We start from the raw sequence: 27,011 nt of genomic DNA, 5'->3' as shown, positions 1-27,011 counted from the left end.
ATGTGCATCAGGGAGGGGCAATTTAATGCAAGCTTAAAATATATACAATATACATATTGTTAAAACATTTCTAGCCTGTCTGTGGTTAACAAGCTTGACATGTTATGCACGACCCGTTCAGTTTTCCACCACATCAAATTGCGGTGCTCCCTATCATTTCAATTCCAGCGATTGATTCAGCCCTTATTCACTTGAACAAATACTCTTCAAAAATATACTCTTCCCGCTCCTCTGCTCTCTCCACTGGCTTCCAGTTGAAGCTCGCATCCGCTACAAGACCATGGTGCTTGCCTACGGAGCTGTGAGGGGAACGGCACCTCAGTACCTCCAGGCCCTGATCAGGCCCTACACCCAAACAAGGGCACTGCGTTCATCCACCTCTGGCCTGCTCGCCTCCCTACCACTGAGGAAGTACAGTTCCCGCTCAGCCCAGTCAAAACTGTTCGCTGCTCTGGCCCCCCAATGGTGGAACAAACTCCCTCACGACGCCAGGACAGCGGAGTCAATCACCACCTTCCGGAGACACCTGAAACCCCACCTCTTTAAGGAATACCTAGGATAGGATAAAGTAATCCTTCTCACCCCCCTTAAAAGATTTAGATGCACTATTGTAAAGTGGCTGTTCCACTGGATGACATAAGGTGAATGCACCAATTTGTAAGTCGCTCTGGATAAGAGCGTCTGCTAAATGACTTAAATGTAAATGTAAATGTAAAAAGGAATCTTCAGCCAAATTTAAATGAAAGCAAAATGATTACTGGTGCTCTGGAAATCAATTTGCAGTTATTTAAACTGCACTGCTGCTCCAATCAATATTAAGGCTGCTATGATGCAGTTTAAAAAAGAGATTGGATCATATTTGAGTTGTACAGTATTGTCCTAAGTGTTAGTGGCACTGCAGAATGCCATCAAGTAACCCATTACAGCTGTGTTCTCTTTCCTGGTGCAGTAATTACACCCTGCAGGCTACGGAGCGCAGCACAAAGCAAGAGGGGACTGAAGATACCAATAGCTTTAATTCTTCAAAACATAAACATCACCTCAACCAAGAGTATGGGTAATCCATAAAGCTGCTGAACACAACATACACAACACAACCCAACACATACCCGAGCCTTCAGTGTGATCAAGTATACTGGTATGACTGACTTTATGAATCTTATTAGTAGAGTCTGTACTTTACCATCACTTTAATGTGCCAACACATTAGAGATTACATGAAAAGGAAAATGTATACATTTTGTATTGTGTGATAATAGAATATGTTGAGGTCATCGGTTAAAGCTAGAATCCTTAGATGCTACGTCCATTTTTGAACTTATAATGTGTAAATGTCTCATGAGCTTAGATCAACTGTCGAACCCAAAAGTTTGTTATAAAAAAGTATACGGTAACAAACACTGTATAGCCTCAAAACATGGTTCATACTCCAATTTTGATATCATGGATGGTCAGTCCTTCCATTCATAGCTCGGTCTATGAATTTGAGAGTGGTTACATTTCTCCGGGTCCTTCCCTCAGCTTTGTTAGCAAAACAGAAGTGGAGTGGCCGCTTTGTTATTGTTTCAATTAAGGATTCTAGCTTTAAGTGCATAAAGCTACTGCAAATGACACAGCCTTTCAACTGCCCCATTTCAGTGTCAGGCGTGTAGATTGAGAAATACATACGCCTTTGCATTTGAATTATAAATGTTGTAAACAATCATAAAGCTTGGCAATATGCCAGAGAAATGACACTTTGATTGAAGTCATGAAAAAGACTCCAAAATTACAGATGTTGGGATGTCAGTCTAAAATTTAATAAGTGCACAAAGAAAGCGTACAATAACAAGTTGATGATTAACAAACACTACCATTTGGACAACCATCAGGGTGAAAGGAAAAAAGTGATACAGTATCTTGTTGAAGCATTTTTCTTTGCATGTCTCAGGTAAAGTGCTTTGTATTGTTTGCTAAACACAGAGGACCATTACCTTGTGAAGGTAGTAGCCATGAATACATGGCCCTGATTGGACTTATAGGATGTGTGAAAATAGAAAGGAAGATATAACGTAGGAAATATCAACTACTTCTCTTTTGTCCATAACTTTAAGCAACAATCTACCTGGGTTATTGATATTCTTCAGCCTAGATTGAAAATCATCACTCTTATTAGAAAAACTCTCAGAGATAAGGGAAGATATTTCATTGTTCCATATTCCATTTTGTTCTCCTCACACATGCAAGGTTGAAAATCATCACTCTTATTAGAACAAATACTGTGACATCCTGCCTAACAAGAGATTGTCGTATCTATAGTTCAGTGATGTGCTTGACACCCTAAATGGCAATATTCTGAAATGATAACTGATTATACTGCAGTCTGATTATAAGCGCCTATCTTGCTGCAGTGAGGAACCATAGGAAGTAGTGGATTTGTTGGAACCAGTAATGCTGTATTGTGCTGGTGAATTGGACTATAAGGACAGGAAAACATGTTGAGAGATTAGAGCACCAAATACATTAAAAAGACAACCATCTGGAATGATGATTTTCTATGTCTCCTGTCCCTACGCCCCAAAATCTCATCAAAGCCATTGTAAATGCAGTCACTGGCTTGCTAGTTCTCATGGCACAGGTGGGTATTTTATTAAAAAAAAATAATATTTCACCTTTATTTAACCAGGTAGGCTAGTTGAGAACAAGTTCTCATTTGCAACTGCGACCTGGCCAAGATAAAGCATAGCAGTGTGAACAGACAACACAGAGTTACACATGGAGTAAACAATTAACAAGTCAATAACACAGTAGAGAAAAAAAGGGGAGTCTATATACAATGTGTGCAAAAGGCATGAGGAGGTAGGCGAATAATTACAATTTTGCAGATTAACACCGGAGTGATAAATGATCAGATGGTCATGGACAGGTAGAGATATTGGTGTGCAAAAGAGCAGAAAAGTAAATAAATAAAAACAGTATGGGGATGAGGTAGGTGAAAATGGGTAGGCTATTTACCAATAGACTATGTACAGCTGCAGCGATCGGTTAGCTGCTCAGATAGCAGATGTTTGAAGTTGGTGAGGGAGATAAAAGTCTCCAACTTCAGCGATTTTTGCAATTCGTTACAGTCATAAGCAGCAGAGAACTGGAACGAAAGGCGGCCAAATGAGGTGTTGGCTTTAGGGATGATCAGTGAGATACACCTGCACGTAGCGCGTGCTACGGATGGGTGTTGCCATCGTGACCAGTGAACTGAGATAAGGCGGAGCTTTACCTAGAATGGACTTGTAGATGACCTGGAGCCAGTGGGTCTGGCGACGAATATGTAGCGAGGGCCAGCCGACTAGAGCATACAAGTCGCAGTGGTGGGTGGTATAAGGTGCTTTAGTGACAAAACGGATGGCACTGTGATAGACTGCATCCAGTTTGCTGAGTAGAGTGTTGGAAGCAATTTTGTAAATGACATCGCCGAAGTCGAGGATCGGTAGGATAGTCAGTTTTACTAGGGTAAGTTTGGCGGCGTGAGTGAAGGAGGCTTTGTTGCGGAATAGAAAGCCGACTCTTGATTTGATTTTCGATTGGAGATGTTTGATATGAGGCTGGAAGGAGAGTTTACAGTCTAGCCAGACACCTAGGTACTTATAGATGTCCACATATTCAAGGTCGGAACCATCCAGGGTGGTGATGCTGGTCAGGCGTGCGGGTGCAGGCAGCGAACGGTTGAAAAGCATGCATTTGGTTTTACTAGCGTTTAAGAGCAGTTGGAGGCCACGGAAGGAGTGTTGTATGGCATTGAAGCTCGTTTGGAGGTTAGATAGCACAGTGTCCAGGACGGGCCGGAAGTATATAGAATGGTGTCGTCTGCGTAGAGGTGGATCAGGGAATCGCCCGCAGCAAGAGCAACATCATTGATATATACAGAGAAAAGAGTCGGCCCGAGAATTGAACCCTGTGGCACCCCCATAGAGACTGCCAGAGGACCGGACAGCATGCCCTCCGATTTGACACACTGAACTCTGTCTGCAAAGTAATTGGTGAACCAGGCAAGGCAGTCATCCGAAAAACCGAGGCTACTGAGTCTGCCGATAAGAATATGGTGATTGACAGAGTCGAAAGCCTTGGCAAGGTCGATGAAGACGGCTGCACAGTACTGTCTTTTATCGATGGCGGTTATGATATCGTTTAGTACCTTGAGCGTGGCTGAGGTGCACCCGTGACCGGCTCGGAAACCAGATTGCACAGCGGAGAAGGTACGGTGGGATTCGAGATGGTCAGTGACCTGTTTGTTGACTTCGAAGACCTTAGATAGGCAGGGCAGGATGGATATAGGTCTGTAACAGTTTGGGTCCAGGGTGTCTCCCCCTTTGAAGAGGGGGATGACTGCGGCAGCTTTCCAATCCTTGGGGATCTTAGACGATATGAAAGAGAGGTTGAACAGGCTAGTAATAGGGGTTGCGACAATGGCGGCGGATAGTTTCAGAAATAGAGGGTTCAGATTGTCAAGCCCAGCTGATTTGTACGGGTCCAGGTTTTGCAGCTCTTTCAGAACATCTGCTATCTGGATTTGGGTAAAGGAGAACCTGGAGAGGCTTGGGCGAGTAGCTGCGGGGGGGGCGGAGCTGTTGGCCGAGGTTGGAGTAGCCAGGCGGAAGGCATGGCCAGCCGTTGAGAAATGCTTGTTGAAGTTTTCGATAATCATGGATTTATCGGTGGTGACCATGTTACCAGCATAACTTTTTGGAGTTGGAGCTACAGGATGCAAACTTCTGCCTGAAGAAGCTGGCCTTAGCTTTCCTGACTGACTGCGTGTATTGGTTCCTGACTTCCCTGAACAGTTGCATATCGCGGGGACTATTCGATGCTAGTGCAGTCCGCCACAGGATGTTTTTGTGCTGGTCGAGGGCAGTCAGGTCTGGAGTGAACCAAGGGCTGTATCTGTTCTTAGTTCTGCATTTTTTGAACGGAGCATGCTTCTCTAAAATAGTGAGGAAGTTACTTTTAAAGAATGACCAGGCATCCTCAACTGACGGGATGAGGTCAATGTCCTTCCAGGGTACCCGGGCCAGGTCGATTAGAAAGGCCTGCTCACAGAAGTGTTTTAGGGAGTGTTTGACAGTGATGAGGGGTGGTCGTTTGACTGCGGCTCCGTAGCGGATACAGGCAATGAGGCAGTGATCGCTGAGATCCTGGTTGAAGACAGCGGAGGTGTATTTGGAGGGCCAGTTGGTCAGGATGACGTCTATGAGGGTGCCCTTGTTTACAGAGTTAGGGTTGTACCTGGTGGGTAACTAGGCTACATCACAGGTTAATGTCCCTATTACATTAAAATACACTCCCCTCCATATGTACACTCTCCAATTTATTTATTTGGACAGTGAAGCTAAAACTTAATTTAATTTGGTTATACTATACACCAGCATTTTTTTATTTGAGTTAAGATATTTTACATGAGGCAACAGTACAAAATGTCACCTTTCATTTGAGGGTATTTTCATACTTATCTGTTTTACCATTTAGAAATTAAAGCATTTTGTGTACACCCATTTAAAGGTGTCATAAGTATTTGGACAAATTAATTTATAGAGTATTACATTTAGTCAATAGTTTAGTGTTTGGTCCCATTTTCCGAGCACGCAATGAATACATCAAGCTTGTGACTTAACAAACTTGTTCGATGCATTTGCAGTTTGTTCTGGTTGTGTTTCGGATTATGTTGTGCCCAATAGAAATTAATGGTAAATAATGTATTGTGTCATTTTGGAGTCACTTTATTATAAATAAGAATAGAATATACAGTGCCTTCAGAAAGTATTCAGACCCCTTGACTTTTTCCAGATTTTGTTTTGCGTTACAGCCTTCTAAAATTGATTAAATAAAAATAAATGTTCTCAGAAATGTACACACAATACCCCATAATGACAAAGCGAAAACAGGTTTCTTGAAATGGTTGTACATTTATTAAAAATAAAGAACAGAAATACCTTAGTTACATAAATATTTAGACTCGAAACTGAGCTCAGGTGCATCCTGTTTTCATTGATCATCCTTGAGATGTTTCTACGACTTGATTGGAGTCCACCTGTGGTAAATTCAATTGATAGGACATAATTTGGAAAGGCACACATCTGTCTATATAAGGTCCCACAGTTGACAGTACATGTCGGAGCAAAAACCAAGCCATGAGGTCGAAGGAATTGTCCGTAGAGCTCAGAGACAGGATTGTGTCAAGGCACAGACCTGGGGAAAGGTAACAAAACATTTCTGTAGCATTGAAGGTCCCCAAGAACACAGTAGCCTCCATCATTCTTAAATGGAAGAAGTTTGGAACCAACAAGACTCTTCCTAGAGCTGGCCGCCTGGCCAAACTGAGCAATCGGGGGAGAAGGGCCTTGGTCAGGGATGTGACCAAGAACCCGATGGTCACTCTGACAGAGCTCCAGAGTTTCAATGTGGAGATGGGAGAACCATCTCTGCAGCACTCCACCAATCAGGCCTTTATGGCAGAGTGGCCAGACGGAAGTCGCTTCTCAGTGAAAGGCACATTACAGACCGCTTGGAGTTAACCTAATGGACTCTCAGACCATGATAAACAAGATTCTCTGGTGTGATGAAACCAAGATTGAACTCTTTCGCCTGAATGCCAAGCGTTACGTCTGGAGGAAACCTGGCACCATCCCTACGATGAAGCATGGTGAGGGAAGCATCATGCTGTGGGGATGTTTTTCAGGGACTGGGAGACTCGTCAAGATCGAGGGAAAGAGCGGAGCAAAGTACAGAGAGATCCACACAACCAAGACAACGCAGGAGTGGCTTCGAGGCAAGTCTCTGAATGTCCTTGAGTGGCCCAGCCAGAGCCCGGACTTGAATCCGATCTAACATCTCTGGAGAGACCTGAAAATAGCTGTGCAGCAATGCTCCCCATCCAACCTGACAGAGCTTGAGAGGATCTGCAGAGAAGAATGGGAGAAACTCCCCAAATACAGGTGTGCCAAGATTGTAGCATCCTACCCAAGAAGACTCGATGCTGCAATCGCTGCCAAAGGTTCTTCAACAAAGTACTGAGTAAAAGGTCTGAACACTTATGTAAATTTGATATTTCATTTAAAAATATAAATTAGCAAACATTTCTATCAAATCAAATCAAGTCAAATGTATTTATATAGCCCTTCGTACATCAGCTGATATCTCAAAGTGCTGTACAGAAACCCAGCCTAAAACCCCAAACAGCAAGCAATGCAGGTGTAGAAGCACGGTGGCTAGGAAAAACTCCCTAGAAAGGCCAAAACCTAGGAAGAAACCTAGAGAGGAACCAGGCTATGTGGGGTGGCCAGTCCTCTTCTGGCTGTGCCGGGTGGAGATTATAACAGAACATGGCCAAGATGTTCAAATGTTCATAAATGACCAGCATGGTCGAATAATAGTAAGGCAGAACAGTTGAAACTGGAGCAGCAGCATGGTCAGGTGGACTGGGGACAGCAAGGAGTCATCATGTCAGGTAGTCCTGGGGCATGGTCCTAGGGCTCAGGTCAGTTGAAACTGGAGCAGCAGCATGGCCAGGTGGACTGGGGACAGCAAGGAGTCATCATGTCAGGTAGTCCTGGGGCATGGTCCTAGGGCTCAGGTCAGTTGAAACTGGAGCAGCAGCATGGCCAGGTGGACTGGGGACAGCAAGGAGTCATCATGTCAGGTAGTCCTGGGGCATGGTCCTAGGGCTCAGGTCCTCCGAGAGAGAGAAAGAAAGAAGGAGAAAAAAACCTGTTTTTGCTTTGTCAATATGGGGTATTTGATTGATGAGGGGGAAAAAACTATTTAATCTATTTTAGAATAAGGCTGTAACGTAACATAATGTGGAAAAGTTCAAGGGGTCCAGAAAGTGTTTCAACCACGCCTCTAATTTCTTGTTAACAAACTATAGTTTTGGCAAGTCAGTTAGGACATCTACTTTGTGCATGACACAAGTCATTTTTCCAACAATTTTTTCACAATTCCAGTGGGTCAGAAGTTTACATACAATACATTGACTGTGCCTTTAAACAGCTTGGAAAATTCCAGAAAATCATGTCATGGTTTTAGAAGCTTCTGATAGGCTAATTGACATTATTTGAGTCAATTGGAGGTGTACCTGTGGATGTATTTCAAGGTCTACCTTCAAACTCAGTGCCACTTTGCTTGACATCATGGGAAAATCAAAAGAAATCAGCCAAGATCTCAGGAAAATCTTTTGTAGACCTCCACAAGTCAGTTTCATCATTGGGAGCAATTTCCAAACGCCTGAAGGTACCACATTCATCTGTACAAACAATAGTACGCAAGTATAAACACCATGGAACCACGCAGCCGTCATACCGCTCAGGAAGGAGACGTGTTCTGTCTCTAGAGATGAGCATAATTTGGTGCGAAAAGTGCAAATCAATCCCAGAACAACAGCAAAAGACCCTGTGAAGATGCTGAGGAAACAGGTACAAAAGTATCTATATCCACAGTAAACAAGTTCGATATCGAAATAACCTGAAGGTTAGGAAGATGCCATTGCTCTAAAACTTCCATAAAAAAACAGACTACAGTTTGCAACTGAATTTTCTTCTAAGTGTGTAGATGATTCTAAACATTAATTCATGAGCCCTGTTAATGCCATGATTAATAACAATCATGAATGAATCATGAATAATGATGAGTGAGAAGGTTACAGAGGTTACAACAAAACATGCTAACCTCTCACCATTACCAATAACAGGGGAGGGTATCATTTATTTTTATTTAAAAAAAAAATGTTTTTAACCTTTATTTAACTAGGCAAGTCATTTAAGAACAAATTCTTATTTTCAATGACGGCCTAGGAACAGTGGGTTAATTGCCTGTAACATTCTCAATCATAGTTTTTTACGATTCATTAGTGGTTATTACATTAATGTAGAAGTGTTGAGAAACACGTAATATGATTTCTCACAATAAAAGTGACCACCCAAAAATACACTAGTTGGTTTCAGAAAACAAGACAGCTTGAATATCTATGTCTTCAGTGTGTGTGAGTGTGTTTACCGTCCAGACGCTCTAACCACTAGGCTCTAACCACTTGGCTACCTGCCGTGTGTGTGTGTGCGTGTGTGTGTGTGTTTGTGCGTGTGTGTGTGTGTGTGTGTGTGAGGGAGGGAGGGAGGGAGGGAGGGAGAAAGAGAGAGATTCCTATTAGGATTGGTCACTCTCTATCATGGCTGGCTAATAGCTGCCTTACATCACACACTACTTACTATGAATTCTCAGAAAAAAATGATGCCATGCAATGATCAATGCTTTTGATGATCTTGTTTTCTAAGAATAACGTCTTCAGGCAGTAAGTAAAGGCAAGGCAACATGTCTTCTTCCAAATCTCTAATGTTTAATGTGCTTCATGATTTTTGTTTTAATATGCTTCCCTTATTTTATGACTAGTATCTAGGGGTGTTCTTGTACATTAAAGCTCGCTGCCTCACGCTAAAGAAACAGGAGATAGGTTTCTGCTTTATGTGCTGTTCTACTTTGGGCTTGTTTTGTGATATCGACTTAAACCTGTTGCTCTTGTGGCCTTGGCCAACAGTGCAGTCTCAGACCCAACATTTTTTAGGCCCTCCTTTTGGCCACAGAGAGAAAATGTTGCCAATTTCCTCCAATTCTACACATTTTGCCATGGAGCTAAGAGACATTTTTTACATTTTTTAAGCAATTCTACACATTTTGCCATAGCTTATGACTTGTTATTGTTCTATCTGAGTGACTCAAACATTATAACAAAATCTATGGGGACCCCATGTCATGCCATTTTTGTAATTTTAGATTGTCCCTTACTGTCTAGTTTTTATTTTGGTGAATATTAGTTCTCAAAGATGATCTTATTTAAAAATATAAATTTTGCCCTCAGAACAGCCTCAATTCTTCGGGGCAGGGACTCCACTAGGTGTCGAAAGCATTCGACAGGGATGCTGGCCCATCTTGAATCCAATTTTTCCCACAGTTGTGTCAAGTAGGCTGGATGTCTTTTGGGTGGTGGACTATTCTTGATATACGCAGGAAACTGTTGAGAGTGAAAAACCCAGCATCGCTGCGGTTCTTGACACGAACCGGTGCGCCTGGCACCTACTACCTGGCACTTCAATCTTTTGTCTTACCCATTCACCCTCTGAATGACACACATACACAATCCATGTCTCAATTGTCTCAAGGCTTCCATTTTTTTTACCTGTCTCCTCCCCTTCATCTACACTGATTGAAGTGGATTTAACAAGTGACATCAATAAGGGATCATAGCTTTCACCTGGATTCATCTGGTCAATCTATGTCATGGAACGAGCAGGTGTTCATAATGTTTTGTATGCTTTATCTAGCTATTCATGAAACAATCCACATGAGCAGCATTCCATCCAAAATGCGTGTGCACTACTAAATGCCATGCCGGCAGAGATGCAAGAGATTGCATTTCACTGAGTTCGCGCCATTAGTTTGCACTATATAGATCAATGTTTTTTCTGTGATCGAATCAACATTATATCAGCCTCTTTTCAATGTGACAAACTAAAACAAATCTAACTTTGCAAAATTGAGTCTGTGATTTTGGTGTAGGCAGAGCCAGAGAGCAATAGTGTAGCCCCACTAGACGGGGGATACACTATTGTGCTTTTCAGATCAGTTCAGGTCAGGGGCCTCATTTATAATGTTGCGAATGTGCTTTTCAGATCAGTTCAGATCAGGGGCCTCATTTATAAACTTTGCGTAGGCACAAAAGAAGGCATACGCCACTTTCTAAGCAAACTTTGGGATTTATAAAAAACAACTTGCTGGGAGAATGTGCAGTCCTCCACGAACACTTTTACCCATAGTACGCACCAATTGATACCATTGTGTAAAATAAATTCAAATATTAACTATCACGTATTATAAATGAAGAGTTCCCTGGAATCCACAAAAAAACAAAACACAAAAAAACATGATTTATTATAATAAATACAAACTGAAATATTTTTTGGGGAAAAAGAACCCCTCAAATATGTTGTACAGTTTAATCGGGAATCATATTTAATTGGATCTGTAATTATGTTATGAAATGTATTCTCATAAATAATATGGTGAACAGTAGGACAAATGACATTTAAACTGATGCCGTTTTCGATGCCTCAATCGGGCAGATATGAGTGCACAGTTTCATATATTGTTATCACATGTTCGTTGCGCAGAACTGTCAATGTGATGATAATGGCCTTGTCATTGTCAGTTACAATCAGGGTAATTACCACACCTGAAGATGTTACGCAATCGGGTAGCTTTGATGATCAAATGGGTGGGTATGAAAAGGCATGCAATTACAATGGCTGCTTTGGTACTGTTGGAAGACTTGGCGAATGGAAGAACTCAGAGTGATTTACTGGACAATGAAAATAAGTGGCTTATGAGCCGGATCCGATTACCAAGAGCTGTTCTCTTGGATCTCTGTGCTGTAGTGGGCCCAGCTTTACAGAGAAGCACCCGCAGAACTGTCCCACTTCAACTCCTTGGCAACCTCGTTAATAGCGTCAATGGTGTCTCTTTGTGTTTGCAGGACTGCATCTGTGAGGACATGGCCGCTGGAGGGTTGTGACGCACGAGGTGCAATGGAGAAGCCGGGGCTGTGTCACGGATCCCCCCAGTACTGATGCTCATTCTGTTCACCAGTTCTGGAGGTCTACATCACCGGCTTTCTAGGCTTCACTGATTGGGATTCAATATCATCAACCCCGGACTGTCTTGTCTGATTACACACACCTGGTTCCCATTTCCCCCGATTGGATAAGGGGATTGCAAATATAAATGACAATTGTTTTAGATCTACTGTATTTTACCATATGATCGCTGGAGACAATTGTGAAATCAGTCATATGGCAGCGAACTGAAGCATATCAACATATTGTAACGCTCGTCGTTGTAAGAATGGTCGGACCAAGATGCAGCGTGGCGTAGGTTAATCATATTTATTAATGATAACCAGCAACAAAACAAGAAAGAGAAAACCAACGAAATGTACAGCCTTGTAGGGCTAAACAGCAACAATAGAAAACAAGATCCCACAAACTACAGGTGGGAAAAGGCTGCCTAAGTATGTTCCCCAATCAGAGACAACGAGATAGCTGCCTCTGATTGGGAACCATACCCGGCCAACAAAGAAATAGAAAACATAGATTGCCCACCCTAGTCACACCCTGACCTAACCAAATAGATAATTAAAAGGATCTCTAAGGTCAGGGCGTGACACATATCAACTTTCCCACAGTGACATTTAAGAAATGTTTATTCCATTATGCAGAATTTAATTCCAATGGATGAAACTTGGAGACCCAATCTATAGGCTTCTGTAGCCATACACAAATGGTAGTATAGCGGCAAACCTACCAAACCTACGGCAAACCTAATTATATGCTCAGACTTTTCACTATATTTTTTACAATTCGTATTGTGTTAAATATTAGCCACTATCATTCCATTACATTGCTAGTTTACCTTTCTTTCCTCTGTCATGTGTGGTTGTTCCTGAGCATCGATAGCAATAGTGAATCATATTAGGTTAACGTATTACAAGTTCTGCAATAATTTGGGACATGTAACCTATTTGAGTCATTATGCACCATACATAGCAGTTTAAACCTGGAGCCTGGACCACGGTTCACAACGACTGGACCGTTGTAGTCACATTTATGATTAATGAAGATTATTAGGGTAGATTTTTAAGAATACTGTTCAACCTCTATTCTATACTTTTCTCACCTTCCAATATTTAATGGAACAATATTGAATATGGCAACTTTCAGAATGAATCAAACCACTGTATGTTTTATCACAAATATATTTAGTGCATAAAGGCTCTCCAAACATGATTTTTTATTTTTTATTAAAAAAATTCATAGATATTTCCTAACCCTAAATAATATACATCACAGTATTTTTAAATCTACCAATTGGTGCTGAAAGGAGATGAATATGTGTGTATTTAAATCAGAGGTCGACCGATATCTGCATGGCCGATTAATTAGGGCCGATTTCAAGTTTTCATAACAATCGGTAATCTGCATTTTTGGATGCCGATTTTGGCCGATTACATTGCATTCCACGAGGAAACTGTGTGGCAGGCTGACCACCTGTCACGCGAGTGCAGCAAGGAGCCAAGGTAAGTTGCTAGCTAGCATTAAATTTATCTTATAAAAATCAATCTTCACATAATCACTAGTTAACTACACATGGTTGATGATATTACTAGGTTAACTAGCTTGTCCTGCGTTGTATATAATCAATGCGGTGCCTGTTAATTTATCATCGAATCACAGCCTACTTCGCCAAATGGGGGATGATTTAATTTAACAAAAGCGCATTCGTGAAAAAAAAAGCACAATCGTTGCACAAATGTGCCTAACCATAAACATCAATGCCTTTCTTAAAATCAATACACAGAAGGAAGTTTTCTTTAACCTGCATATTTAGTTAAAAGAAATTAATGTTAGTAGGCAATATTAACCAGGGAAATTGTGTCACTTCTCTTGCATTCATTGCAACAGTTTGGGCCGCCTGGCTCGTTGCAAACTAATTTGCCAGAATTTTACATAATTATGACATAACACTGAAGGTTATGCAATGTAACAGCAATATTTATACTTAGGGTTGCCATCCATTCGATAAAATAAGGAACAGTTCCGTATTTCACTTAAAGAATAAGAATAATTGTTTTCGAAATATTTGTTTCCGGATTTGACCATATTAATGACCAAAGACTTGTATTTCTGTGTTTATTATATTATAATTAAGTCTATGATTTGATATTTGATAGAGCAGTCTGACTGAGGGGTGGTAGGCAGCAGCAGGCTCGTAAGCATTCATTCAAACTTTACTACATTTGCCAGCAGCTCTTAACAATGCTTGATGTTTATGTTTATGACTTCAAGCCTATCAACTCCTGAGATTAGGCTGGCAATACTAAAGTGCCTATTAGAACATCCAATAGTCAAAGGTATATGAAATACACATGGTATAGAGAACTAGTCAAAGCATCATAATTGCTATAATAACTACAACCTAAAATTTCTTAACTGGGAATATTGAAGAACTGGGAATATTGAACCACCAGCATTCATATGCTTTGAGCAAGGAACTTAAAACCTCTTAGGGTAGAGGTGTCCCGTCAGCGGGACAACTTCCGGTGAAAGTCGAGGGCATGCAATTCAAATAAATAATCATAAAAATTATGGATAGTAAACATCTAGGTACATACAATTGTTTAATATAGGTTAAAAGCTTAAATTCTTGTTAATCTAACTGCATTATCCAATTTACAATAGGCTTTACAACGAAAGCATGCCATGCGATTGTTTGAGGATGGCGCTCCACATCAAAATATTTTTTAACCAGCACATGCTTCGTAAAATCACAAATAGCGATTAAATATTAATTTACTTTTGAAAATCTTCCTCTGATTTACAATCCCAAGGGTCCCAGCTACAACATGCATGGCCGTTTTGTTAGATAAAATCGTTCTTTATATCCCAAAAAGTCTGTTTAGTTGGCGCCATCGATTTGAGTAATCCACTTCTTCAACATGCAGAGAAAGGAATCCAAAAAGCTACTGCTAAACTTTGTTAAAACAAAGTACCCTAAAATGTAATTAAACTATAATATTTCATACGGAAAGATGTATGTTCAATAGAAAAGTATAATTAGCAAGTGTGCATCCTCTTCATCGCAAAGACTGATTTCCAACTCTGACTCCCTGTACCAAAACTCTCTCTCCTCTGCTCTCATCCTTCTAGACATATCGGCTGCCTTCGATACTGTGAACCATCAGATCCTCCTCTCCACCCTCTCCGAGTTGGGCATCTCCGGCGCGGCCCACGCTTGGATTGCATCCTACCTGACAGGTCGCTCCTACCAGGTGGCGTGGCGAGAATCTGTCTCCTCACCACGCGCTCTCACCACTGGTGTCCCCCAGGGCTCTGTTCTAGGCCCTAATAATAATAATAATAATATATGCCATTTAGCTGACGCTTTTATCCAAAGCGACTTACAGTCATGTGTGCATACATTCTACGTATGGGTGGTCCCGGGAATCGAACCCACTACCCTGGTGTTACAAGCGCCATGCTCTACCAACTGAGCCACAGAAGGACCACATGGTCTCTCCTATCATTGCTATGCAGACGACACACAATTAATCTTCTCCTTTCCCCCTTCTGATGACCAGGTGGCGAATCGCATCTCTGCATGTCTGGCAGACATATCAGTGTGGATGACGGATCACCACCTCAAGCTGAACCTCGGCAAGACGGAGCTGCTCTTCCTCCCGGGAAGGACTGCCCGTTCCATGATCTCGCCATCACGGTTGACAACTCCATTGTGTCCTCCTCCCAGAGCGCTAAGAACCTTGGCGTGATCCTGGACAACACCCTGTCGTTCTCAACTAACATCAAGGCGGTGGCCCGTTCCTGTAGGTTCATGCTCTACAACATCCGCAGAGTACGACCCTGCCTCACACAGGACGCGGCGCAGGTCCTAATCCAGGCACTTGTCATCTCCCGTCTGGATTACTGCAACTCGCTGTTGGCTGGGCTCCTGCCTGTGCCATTAAACCCCTACAACTCATCCAGAACGCCGCAGCCCGTCTGGTGTTCAACCTTCCCAAGTTCTCTCACGTCACCCCGCTCCTCCGCTCTCTCCACTGGCTTCCAGTTGAAGCTCGCATCCGCTACAAGACCATGGTGCTTGCCTACGGAGCTGTGAGGGGAACGGCACCTCAGTACCTCCAGGCTCTGATCAGGCCCTACACCCAAACAAGGGCACTGCGTTCATCCACCTCTGGCCTGCTCGCCTCCCTACCACTGAGGAAGTACAGTTCCCGCTCAGCCCAGTCAAAACTGTTCGCTGCTCTGGCCCCCCAATGGTGGAACAAACTCCCTCATGACGCCAGGACAGCGGAGTCAATCACCACCTTCCGGAGACACCTGAAACCCCACCTCTTTAAGGAATACCTAGGATAGGATAAAGTAATCCTTCTCACCCCCCCCCCTTAAAAGATTTAGATGCACTATTGTAAAGTGGCTGTTCCACTGGATGTCATAAGGTGAATGCACCAATTTGTAAGTCGCTCTGGATAAGAGCGTCTGCTAAATGACTTAAATGTAAATGTTAAAACTCAAAGTTCTTCCTCGTTTGGGAAGAAACATGCCTGAAACCTTGAACAAAGACTGTTGACATCTAGTGGAAGCGATAGGAATTACAATGTGGGAGCTGGAATTGCATAGCACCTATAGCTTTCCATTGAAAGAGCATGGGCTCTCAAAATAAATAATATTCCATCTGGATTATCTCCTACCATATTAATTGTGCTATAGTCTCATACATTATTTTAACATTTCTACAAACGTCAAAGTGTTTTCTATCCAATAGTACCAATTATATGCATATCCTGGCTTCTGAGCCTGAGTGACAAGCAGTTTACTTTGGGCACGTCAGTTAGACAGGAAGTGGAGAAAAATAGACCTTACGTTAGCTTTTTTACATGGCACATATTGTACTTTTACTTTCTTCTCCAACACTGTGTTTTTGCATTATTTAAACCAAATTGAGTGTTTCCTTATTTATTTGAGACTAAATAGATTTTATTTATGTATTATATTAAGTTAAATAAAAGTGTTCAATGTTCATTCAGTAGTGTTGTAATTGTCATTGTTACCAAAAAAAAAAAAAAAAAAAAAAAAAAAAAAAAATATATATATATATATATATATATATATATATATAAAAATCTGCCGATTAATCGGTATCGGCTTTTTTTGGTCCTCCAATAATCGGTATCGGCGCTGAAAAATCATAATCGGTCAAACTCTAATTTAAATTACTTTCTTTCATTGATCTCTAATATTCTGAACCGTTCTCTCCACATATTCTAGTGAGTCTGTAGAGAACTCAAATTAAAGGTACACCCAATTTAAAAGGATGGCTTTAGATAAATGTACTGAAAACCCTATTGAATTAAATCTGAAACAAGAAATTCTGTTAGCCACTCCTGTAAAGCCTGTTACACACCTGCATAAGGTAAGTCTGAATACCAACTACTGAGAAGTGAGAAGGAAAGGTGTGTGTAGGAAATGCATACATTTCCCTAAAAGCACAGCTCACATGGCAAGAGAACTATTTGGAATGTGCTCTCCCAATATCAACAAAACATGTATGACACACTGGATGATGAATTTAAGAAACATTTGGAATACAATTTTTTCTCCACAATAGTTCAACTGTTTGTTAATCAGTTGTTCTCTACACCTTGGTTTTGTAAGTTAAGCTGGTATGATGTGGTATGGAAATGAGCAGAACCTGAGCCAGTTCAAAGTCCAAGTTAGACAAATACAATGACACATGTAATTGAATACCTCCTCATTTGTATTATGATATAATAAAGAGAGTAGTTGTGAGAAAAGCTGTGTTTAATTTGCAATTGAAATAAATTCCAGTATGGTAATAAGCAGATACAATATATATGTTAAGTTCACAATTAAAGTCCACTTGTGCTTTATCCTGACATTGCTCTCTAATCAGAAGCATACATTATCTGATTTGATCATCTGGAGAGTTCATCTACATAATTACAAATCAGGTATAAAATGTAGACTTTTACAAAAGTTGCATATAAAATATAGTCAACCCATGCCCCCCAAGGAAAGCATCCTTCATTTAGGGTCACTTCCAAAACAAGTGCTTGTTTTGGTAAACAAAGTGATACAGAAAAGAGGGCTTAACATTTGAGCTAGTGTCATCGGCCGATGTTGATTGTGTAGTGTCATCGGCCGATGTTGATGGTGTAGTGTCATCGGCCTATGTTGATGGTGTAGTGTCATCGGCCTATGTTGATGGTGTAGTGTCATCGGCCTATGTTGATGGTGTAGTGTCATCAGACAATGTTGATGGTGTAGTGTCATCAGACAATGTTGATGGTGTAGTGTCATCAGACAATGTTGATGGTGTAGTGTCATCAGACAATGTTGATGGTGTAGTGTCATCAGACAATGTTGATGGTGTAGTGTCATCAGACAATGTTGATGGTGTAGTGTCATCAGACAATGTTGATGGTGTAGTGTCATCAGCCTATGTTGATGGTGTAGTGTCATCGGCCTATGTTGATGGTGTAGTGTCATCGGCCTATGTTGATGGTGTAGTGTCATCAGACAATGTTGATGGTGTAGTGTCATCAGCCTATGTTGATGGTGTAGTGTCATCAGACAATGTTGATGGTGTAGTGTCATCAACCTATGTTGATGGTGTAGTGTCATCGGCCTATGTTGATGGTGTAGTGTCATCAGACAATGTTGACGGTGTATTGTCATCAGCCTATGTTGATGGTGTAGTGTCATCAGCCTATGTTGATGGTGTAGTGTCATCGGTCGATGTTGATGGTGTAGTGTCATCGGCCTATGGTGATGGTGTAGTGTCATCAGACAATGTTGATGGTGTAGTGTCATCAGACAATGTTGACGGTGTATTGTCATCAGACAATGTTGATGGTGTAGTGTCATCAGATAATGTCGATGGTGTAGTGTCATCAGACAATGTTGATGGTGTAGTGTCATCAGACAATGTTGATGGTGTAGTGTCATCAGACAATGTCGATGGTGTAGTGTCATCGGCCTATGTTGATGGTGTAGTGTCATCAGACAATGTTGATGGTGTAGTGTCATCAGCCTATGTTGATGGTGTAGTGTCATCAGACAATGTTGATGGTGTAGTGTCATCAGCCTATGTTGATGGTGTAGTGTCATCGGCCTATGTTGATGGTGTAGTGTCATCAGACAATGTTGATGGTGTAGTGTCATCAGCCTATGTTGATGGTGTAGTGTCATCGGCCTATGTTGATGGTGTAGTGTCATCAGACAATGTTGATGGTGTAGTGTCATCAGACAATGTTGATGGTGTAGTGTCATCAGCCTATGTTGATGGTGTAGTGTCATCGGCCTATGTTGATGGTGTAGTGTCATCAGACAATGTTGATGGTGTAGTGTCATCAGCCTATGTTGATGGTGTAGTGTCATCGGCCTAAGTTGATGGTGTAGTGTCATCAGACGATGTTGATGGTGTCGTGTCATCGGCCTAAGTTGATGGTGTAGTGTCATCAGCCTATGTTGATGGTGTAGTAATATTATATATTATTATTATTATTATATTATTATATTATGTTGATGGTGTAGTGTCATCGGCCTATGTTGATGGTGTAGTGTCATCGGCCTATGTTGATGGTGTAGTGTCATCGGCCTAAGTTGATGGTGTAGTGTCATCAGCCTATGTTGATGGTGTAGTAATATTATATATTATTATTATATTATTATATTATGTTGATGGTGTAGTGTCATCGGCCTATGTTGATGGTGTAGTGTCATCGGCCTATGTTGATGGTGTAGTGTCATCAGCCGATGTTGATGGTGTCGTGTCATTGGCCTAAGTTGACGGTGTATTGTCATCAGCCTATGTTGATGGTGTAGTGTCATCAGCCTATGTTGATGGTGTAGTGTCATCGGTCGATGTTGATGGTGTAGTGTCATCGGCCTATGTTGATGGTGTAGTGTCATCGGCCTATGTTGATGGTGTAGTGTCATCGGCCTATGTTGATGGTGTAGTGTCATCAGACAATGTTGATGGTGTAGTGTCATCAGCCTATGTTGATGGTGTAGTGTCATCAGCCTATGTTGATGGTGTAGTGTCATCGGCCTATGTTGATGGTGTAGTGTCATCGGCCTATGTTGATGGTGTAGTGTCATCAGACAATGTTGATGGTGTAGTGTCATCAGACAATGTTGATGGTGTAGTGTCATCAGCCTATGTTGATGGTGTAGTGTCATCAGACAATGTTGATGGTGTAGTGTCATCGGCCTATGTTGATGGTGTAGTGTCATCGGCCTATGTTGATGGTGTAGTGTCATCAGCCTATGTTGATGGTGTAGTGTCATCAGCCTATGTTGATGGTGTAGTGTCATCAGCCTATGTTGATGGTGTAGTGTCATCGGCCTATGTTGATGGTGTAGTGTCATCAGACAATGTTGATGGTGTAGTGTCATCAGCCTATGTTGATGGTGTAGTGTCATCAGACAATGTTGATGGTGTAGTGTCATCAGCCTATGTTGATGGTGTAGTGTCATCAGACAATGTTGATGGTGTAGTGTCATCAGCCTATGTTGATGGTGTAGTGTCATCAGACAATGTTGATGGTGTAGTGTCATCGGCCTATGTTGATGGTGTAGTGTCATCAGACAATGTTGATGGTGTAGTGTCATCAGCCTATGTTGATGGTGTAGTGTCATCAGACAATGTTGATGGTGTAGTGTCATCGGCCTATGTTGATGGTGTAGTGTCATCAGACAATGTTGATGGTGTAGTGTCATCAGCCTATGTTGATGGTGTAGTGTCATCAGACAATGTTGATGGTGTAGTGTCATCAGACAATGTTGATGGTGTAGTGTCATCAGACAATGTTGATGGTGTAGTGTCATCAACCAATTTGTCATGATGGTTGATGGTGTCGTGTCATCAACCAATTAGTCATGATGGTTGATGGTGTCGTGTCATCAACCAATTAGTCATGATGGTTGATGGTGTAGTGTCATCAACCAATTAGTCATGATGGTTGATGGTGTCGTGTCATCAACCAATTAGTCATGATGGTTGATGGTGTCGTGTCATCAACCAATTAGTCATGATGGTTGATGGTGTCGTGTCATCAACCAATTAGTCATGATGGTTGATGGTGTCGTGTCATCAACCAATTAGTCATGATGGTTGATGGTGTAGTGTCATCAACCAATTAGTCATGATGGTTGATGGTGTCGTGTCATCAACCAATTAGTCATGATGGTTGATGGTGTCGTGTCATCAACCAATTTGTCAAGATGGTTGATGGTGTCGTGTCATCAACCAATTAGTCATGATGGTTGATGGTGTAGTGTCATCAACCAATTTGTCATGATGGTTGATGGTGTAGTGTCATCAACCAATTTGTCATGATGGTTGATGGTGTCGTGTCATCAACCAATTAGTCATGATGGTTGATGGTGTCGTGTCATCAACCAATTTGTCATGATGGTTGATGGTGTAGTGTCATCAACCAATTAGTCATGATGGTTGATGGTGTCGTGTCATCAACCAATTTGTCATGATGGTTGATGGTGTAGTGTCATCAACCAATTAGTCATGATGGTTGATGGTGTCGTGTCATCAACCAATTAGTCATGATGGTTGATGGTGTCGTGTCATCAACCAATTTGTCAAGATGGTTGATGGTGTCGTGTCATCAACCAATTAGTCATGATGGTTGATGGTGTAGTGTCATCAACCAATTTGTCATGATGGTTGATGGTGTAGTGTCATCAACCAATTTGTCATGATGGTTGATGGTGTCGTGTCATCAACCAATTAGTCATGATGGTTGATGGTGTCGTGTCATCAACCAATTAGTCATGATGGTTGATGGTGTCGTGTCATCAACCAATTAGTCATGATGGTTGATGGTGTCGTGTCATCAACCAATTAGTCATGATGGTTGATGGTGTAGTGTCATCAACCAATTTGTCATGATGGTTGATGGTGTCGTGTCATCAACCAATTAGTCATGATGGTTGATGGTGTCGTGTCATCAACCAATTTGTCATGATGGTTGATGGTGTAGTGTCATCAACCAATTAGTCATGATGGTTGATGGTGTCGTGTCATCAACCAATTTGTCATGATGGTTGATGGTGTAGTGTCATCAACCAATCCCCATTAGAAGAAGTTACAATGATGCATATGGGGCATCCCATATAGTCCAGTATATTGCATAGCTACTACCGTATGTCTGCTAACACAATCATATGTCCTACACATTAACATTATAGTTTAGGAGAATAGTAAATGATTGTATCATTTCATTGGGATTAAATTCTATATAATTTCAGATACATGAAGTCAACTCAGTTGATGGCCAGTTGATGGCCTATGCTTCTCATGGGGCGATGGGCCTAAGTAATTAAGTAACTCAGAAATCTAATAGATAAATACATTCACTCTGATAGTATTTTTCCCTTTACAGAAGCACTGTATGCCATTGTGTTGGTAATATTACTTCTACATATGTTCATATACAGTTGATGAAAGCTCAAACACATGTGCTCTACACCCTCCTAACATAAAACACACATACGTTTCCATCCATTGTTGCTGGGAAATCTGCACTGACAAGAACATACACAGAATGTGCATATATCTGAATTGGCATGTACCCTATGGCTGACAGTTAAAATGCATTACAGCACTCTATAGGAACAATTACTCAATGATCTTCATGTAATGTAATAGATCGTCATGTATTGTATATTGGAAGCTAAGTCAAGAGATGTTTTGGGTTGAAAATTAATGAAAATCAATAAATCCCTGCCCCTCTACAGAGTACATCAGACAGCAGCACCTTCACAGTTGGTATCTTTAAGGGAGTTTGCCATGGCAACAGGGGAGCAGGTTTAATCCCCTCTGGTGAGTTATTGTGAAACACAGGCAGTAACTTTCTCTGGAGCTCAGCAGTGGGGAGATACAGGGAGTGACATTAAAAGCCTTGAAATGGGCTGTCAGTCTGTCCCTGGTGCTCTATAAGGGGCTGACCTAAACCACTGGTGTGAGGAGGTTCCACGACAGTTCACCATCACCAAATAGCACCCATCTACGTTCACACAAGTCAATGTACAAAACACTCAAGTGGCTCTTTTTGATAATTATTTTCCATTTCGATTTAAAATAGAAAGTCCTAGATACTGTCTGGTATTCTTGTATGCTCCACAATGAATCTTAAACTAGATTATCTAGACCTTTTTCAGGGTCCTGATGAATGTTCTGATTGACACAAACGTTGGTTCAAGATCCATTAAATCTATTGTGGAGTATACAGGACCATCACTGTGCTGGAGTACATGGTGTGCAAACTACCCTCTTTTCAACCCAGTATTTCAATCATGTTAGTTACGAACATAAATCACCATTTCATTCCTCTACCCTTACTTTTCCTCCAATCGCACACCGTCGTTACAGTACGGGAGTCAGTAACAGGTGTGTAAAAACCAGGTTATTACAGTACTTATTTCTTTCAGTTGCCAGTTGCCACTGACAGAAGATGGTACATGATGAATATTAGCAATAACATAAGTGTATGAGGTTTGCAGTGGAAGCACAGACAGACAATCATTTAACTGAATCTTTCTGTGCAGGATATTCCTCCATGGCTACATCAATAGAAAATCAAGGACAGCATACAACCAAGACAGATGCTTGACATGTTTGTGGAATAAATATGATCACAATACAGCAGTTGTACCTCTCCATTGTACACAGTCTGCATAGATTCATTTACACACAAAGACAATACGTCAATAACATCAGTGTTAACAGAGGGTACATGATGCCCTTCAGAAACAACAGCTCTGATGGTTATACTACAGAGACCTGGTGACCGTCTGGATGTGATGTGTGTCAATCAATAGCGTGGTAGCAGTGTTCAACAAACAATCATTCTGAACTGTCACAGAGGCACTTACATTAAACAGAAGACTATGACAGACAGTTAACTGTTACGCACTGCATTACTGAAATCAGCTGTTGGCAAAGCTTCCCTAAGAACCTGTCTTATAGTAACACTGTGACTATTCCTCTGCTCTAGCAGTGGTGGCCAGACTGCTCAGCTCACCCTAACATGCTAACCCTTGCAGTAGCATTGGCACAAACTCTAAATAAAGAGACACAAACGCCAGATAACTCTACTGCTGTGGCAGCAGCTAATTAGCCTAACGGTGCGGAGGGAGTCAGAAGCAGGACTCGGGGACGGGTCTCTGCTGCCTGCCCAGGGAGGTGGTGCTGTAGCGTGCCCGCTGCAGGGTGGCATAGCTGGGCTTGTCTGTGGCTAGGCTGCTGCGGGGGGCCGGGGGAGCTACCTGCCCGTTCCTCTGCAGAGAGGCACACCTGCGCAGGGTCAAGTCCAGTTTGGTCTGGATGTTACTGGAGCTGTGGGCACGCTTGATGTCAGCAGCAGAGCTGTGACTCCCTGCCCTCCCGTTGACAAGCTGCCCTTTGCTGTGACGGCAGTCACTTCTAGGGGCGCCGTTGGCCCTCTTTTCCTCCAGCGCTACACCGTTCAGGGTCCCATTGGAGAGGGAGAGTTTAGACAAACTACCGTTTGCCACCTTGCTGGTTCGTCCGTGGCCATTGGCCCGGACTTCCTCCCCCTTGCTAGGTGTCCTCTGAGCGTCTTTCTTCAGGAAGCCTGATTTGAAAAAGGACAAGAGGCTGTCGTGGCTCCTTACCTCCTGACCCCTCATCCCCTTCCTCTCCTCAGGCTGTAGACCAGCCTGCAGCACCCCTACCCTGGAGGTCAGCCCTGCTTGGGCCTTGGGCCTCTTCAGTGTAGAGTCCCTACTTGGGGGGGCACTGTGGCTGATGTGGACCCCATCAGTAGAGCCTCTATGGGGGTGAGGGTCCAGGGTCCTGCCCTGGTCCTGCCTGAACCTCTTGGAGGACCTCCGGCCAAGTGAGCTGTCATCCCTGACTTTAGTGATAATACTGAGCCCCAGGCTGGAGCTCCTCTCTATGGCAGGCCTGCTCTGGCCCTCTGGTACTCTTGGGGAGTCGCAGGCCTCAGAGTTGGACCTGTCCATGCAGCTCAGGCTGCTGACACTGGGGGAGCTGCCCAGGTCCCTGTGCCCGCCCTGGGGTGGGGTGGCCACTAGGGTGATGATGGGGTCCTTGGTGCACCGCGGCCTGCGCCCTGACTCCAGGTACTCCACCAGCTCCCCTCGCCTGGGGGCGGAGGGTTTGGGGCGGTCCTTGGAACCAAAGGACCAGCGCAGGGGCAGCACTTTGCTCAGGGTGTCCTTGGTCTTAGTGGGTGACCTCATGCTCACGCTCCTGCCCTGAGTGCCTCTGACAAATGGCTTATTCTCAAACCCATCTGGACCCAGAAGAAAAAACAAACACAGTTAGGATTTTTCCTCACATTCCTCCTCTTTTTTTAATGGTTCATTTATCGACTTATCTACATAATCATCTGCTTTTTAATTATGTAATTATCTCAAAGATATAATCCTCTTTGAGTAAAAAACAGAACTTCAGACCAATCAGGCACAGCGAACCATAGTGGTTTTATTTATTTAGAGACAGACTGGGGAAATGGTGTCCAAATGTGCTACTCACCTGTCTCTGTTTTGAGAGGCTCGTCCTCGAACACAGGGAGCTCTGGGGATTCGGGGGTTGGTGTGGGGCCAGGAGGGCCAGAGGTGGATCCCCCAGAGAACAGGCTGCCCCTCTTACTGTCCCGCATCAGACGGATCAGCCAGTGGTCTGACGTGGAGGAGCTGGTGGAGCCTGTAGAAGTAGAAGAACACTGTTATAGAGAGCAAAGTGCCATCTACTGGACTCTCAACACAGCTAATACATACAAACCTGTCTCCTTTTCCTAGAGGGGGGCAGTAGGCGTCCGCATGCTTCCCAGCCGAAACATTTCGGGAAGAGTTTGTGCATATATTATGACAACATTATGTTAGTTGTTGTTAGTTTGGAAGCATATGCCCCTTGGTCGGAGATTGGTCAACAGTAGGGATTCTTCAATAAACTTTTTCATTGTGAAATAGTGCACCAAACATCTTAGTTAGATGTAAAAATGCACGACTAAGATCTCCTCTGCAAAAACGTCAAAATGAATGATAGATTCCTTGAGTTATCTTAGATAAATTCTGACTATTTTGAGGAAGTGTATACTGGCTACAGCGTCTCAAAAGGGACAATTGCCACTATTGCAGCTTTTTTCTTGTTTTTAAGCAAAAGTCTTTTGAGGGAGTATGCAATGCACAGACGTTCCCTTTGCCTATCCACGTTCTGCTAGGAGCAAACCAAACCTAGTATGCCTTTACTGTACCTCCATCCTACCATGGACAAGGTCATTACACACTGCCAATCATACACTCTTTTGATTTCAACATTAATGATTTAAATTAGAAAAATGTCTGGATGCTGTCAATGAAGTGCCATTCATTATTGGGCGACCAAAGCCATCATTTCACCAATAATGGATTTCAGAAGCCTTATTTCCATTATATGGACTTACTTTCAACTGAAGACCTCTAAAGGTCAGTATTCTTCCAGAACCAATTGGTATATATCATCTATTGAAATGACACAAGGACATATTGCAGACTGTGGCTTAATTAATGGACTTGTCAACATGGCTCACCTCTGAGAGAGGAGCTGGCTGACCATGGAGGGATGGTGTTGCGTCTCTGGTAGAAGAGGATGTAGGCTCCCCGTGTGCACACCTCCCCCTCTGTGACTGGCTCTGCACTGCTGTCATCATACCCATACCACTGGGCATCCAATGAGTTCCTGCAGAACGCTGCACAGAGACACAGACACCTGTTCAGACACGCACAACAGTGTGTACTTACATACATACTAAACAAACCACCACCATGTCTTTATTATCATCACCATCAAACACATTTTTGGACTGGATATCACTTCAAGACACCTTGCTGATTAAAGACCACTTTCAATGAGATTGATATTTCATAGAATATTTACAGGATGTGAATATGACAGCCAGACAGTCCCTCCATACAAACCTGTGTAATGTCCCCCGTGCATGCCTCCGTGATGGTTACACACGGCATAGAGGTCATATAGGAAGTCTGGAGGGGCCACGTCGGGTGGGCAGGGCTGTTTCCAGGCCGGGTGCAGGGGGCCAGGGAGCAGAGGACCGTGGGGGGGCAGAGGACATTGGGGGGGCAGCCGGGTGCTCTGACTCCTCTTCACCACATGGGGCGCCATGTCTAGGCCGTCCAGGGGGAAGCGCACCAGCGTGGCCAGCTTGTTGCGGCGCTCGCCCACCTGCCGGAAGCGCTTGAGGTGGAGGATGAGGATGTCAGGCAGCGTCCACAGGCTCATCTTCACCATGCCCTGCTGCAGCTGCTTACAGTGGGGACATTTCCATGCATCGTCTG

General features: G+C 42.7%; 2 protein-coding genes across 50 annotated transcripts in view; both read right to left on the bottom strand.

The window, feature by feature from the left end:
* Positions 1-17,426: 17,426 nt before the first annotated feature.
* Positions 17,427-21,367, bottom strand: LOC127930043 (histidine-rich glycoprotein-like). Of its 49 annotated transcripts, none has more exons than XM_052518985.1 (4): positions 19,555-21,367; positions 19,210-19,263; positions 18,103-18,696; positions 17,427-17,886 (listed from the first exon to the last, which is right to left on the bottom strand). In XM_052518985.1, the coding sequence occupies exons 1-4, from the start codon at positions 20,508-20,510 to the stop codon at positions 17,688-17,690; spliced, it is 1,803 nt and encodes a 600-aa protein (XP_052374945.1). In that variant the 5' UTR covers positions 20,511-21,367; the 3' UTR covers positions 17,427-17,687. The 49 variants fall into 49 exon arrangements, with proteins under 49 accessions (XP_052374945.1, XP_052374946.1, XP_052374938.1 ...); XM_052518986.1 differs by having other exon boundaries at positions 18,130-18,696; XM_052518978.1 differs by having other exon boundaries at positions 17,427-18,210; positions 18,265-18,696.
* LOC118384191 (ubiquitin carboxyl-terminal hydrolase 43-like) overlaps positions 17,427-27,011 on the bottom strand; it is a 97,973-nt gene continuing 88,388 nt past the window's right edge. Inside the window, exons 13-17 of the mRNA XM_052519023.1 lie at positions 26,634-27,008; positions 26,246-26,404; positions 25,210-25,380; positions 21,374-24,967; positions 17,427-18,102 (exon numbers count right to left, since the gene is read on the bottom strand). Coding sequence (XP_052374983.1) covers positions 23,826-24,967; positions 25,210-25,380; positions 26,246-26,404; positions 26,634-27,008 — 1,847 coding nt within the window. The 3' untranslated portion in view covers positions 17,427-18,102; positions 21,374-23,825. The remainder of the gene's footprint in view (positions 18,103-21,373; positions 24,968-25,209; positions 25,381-26,245; positions 26,405-26,633; positions 27,009-27,011) is intronic.

The sequence above is a fragment of the Oncorhynchus keta genome, chromosome 5 (assembly GCF_023373465.1).
Source record: "Oncorhynchus keta strain PuntledgeMale-10-30-2019 chromosome 5, Oket_V2, whole genome shotgun sequence".
NCBI lineage: Eukaryota > Metazoa > Chordata > Actinopteri > Salmoniformes > Salmonidae > Oncorhynchus > Oncorhynchus keta.
Note: the sequence above shows the minus strand (reverse complement) of the source record. Positions and strands in the feature narration are given on the sequence as shown.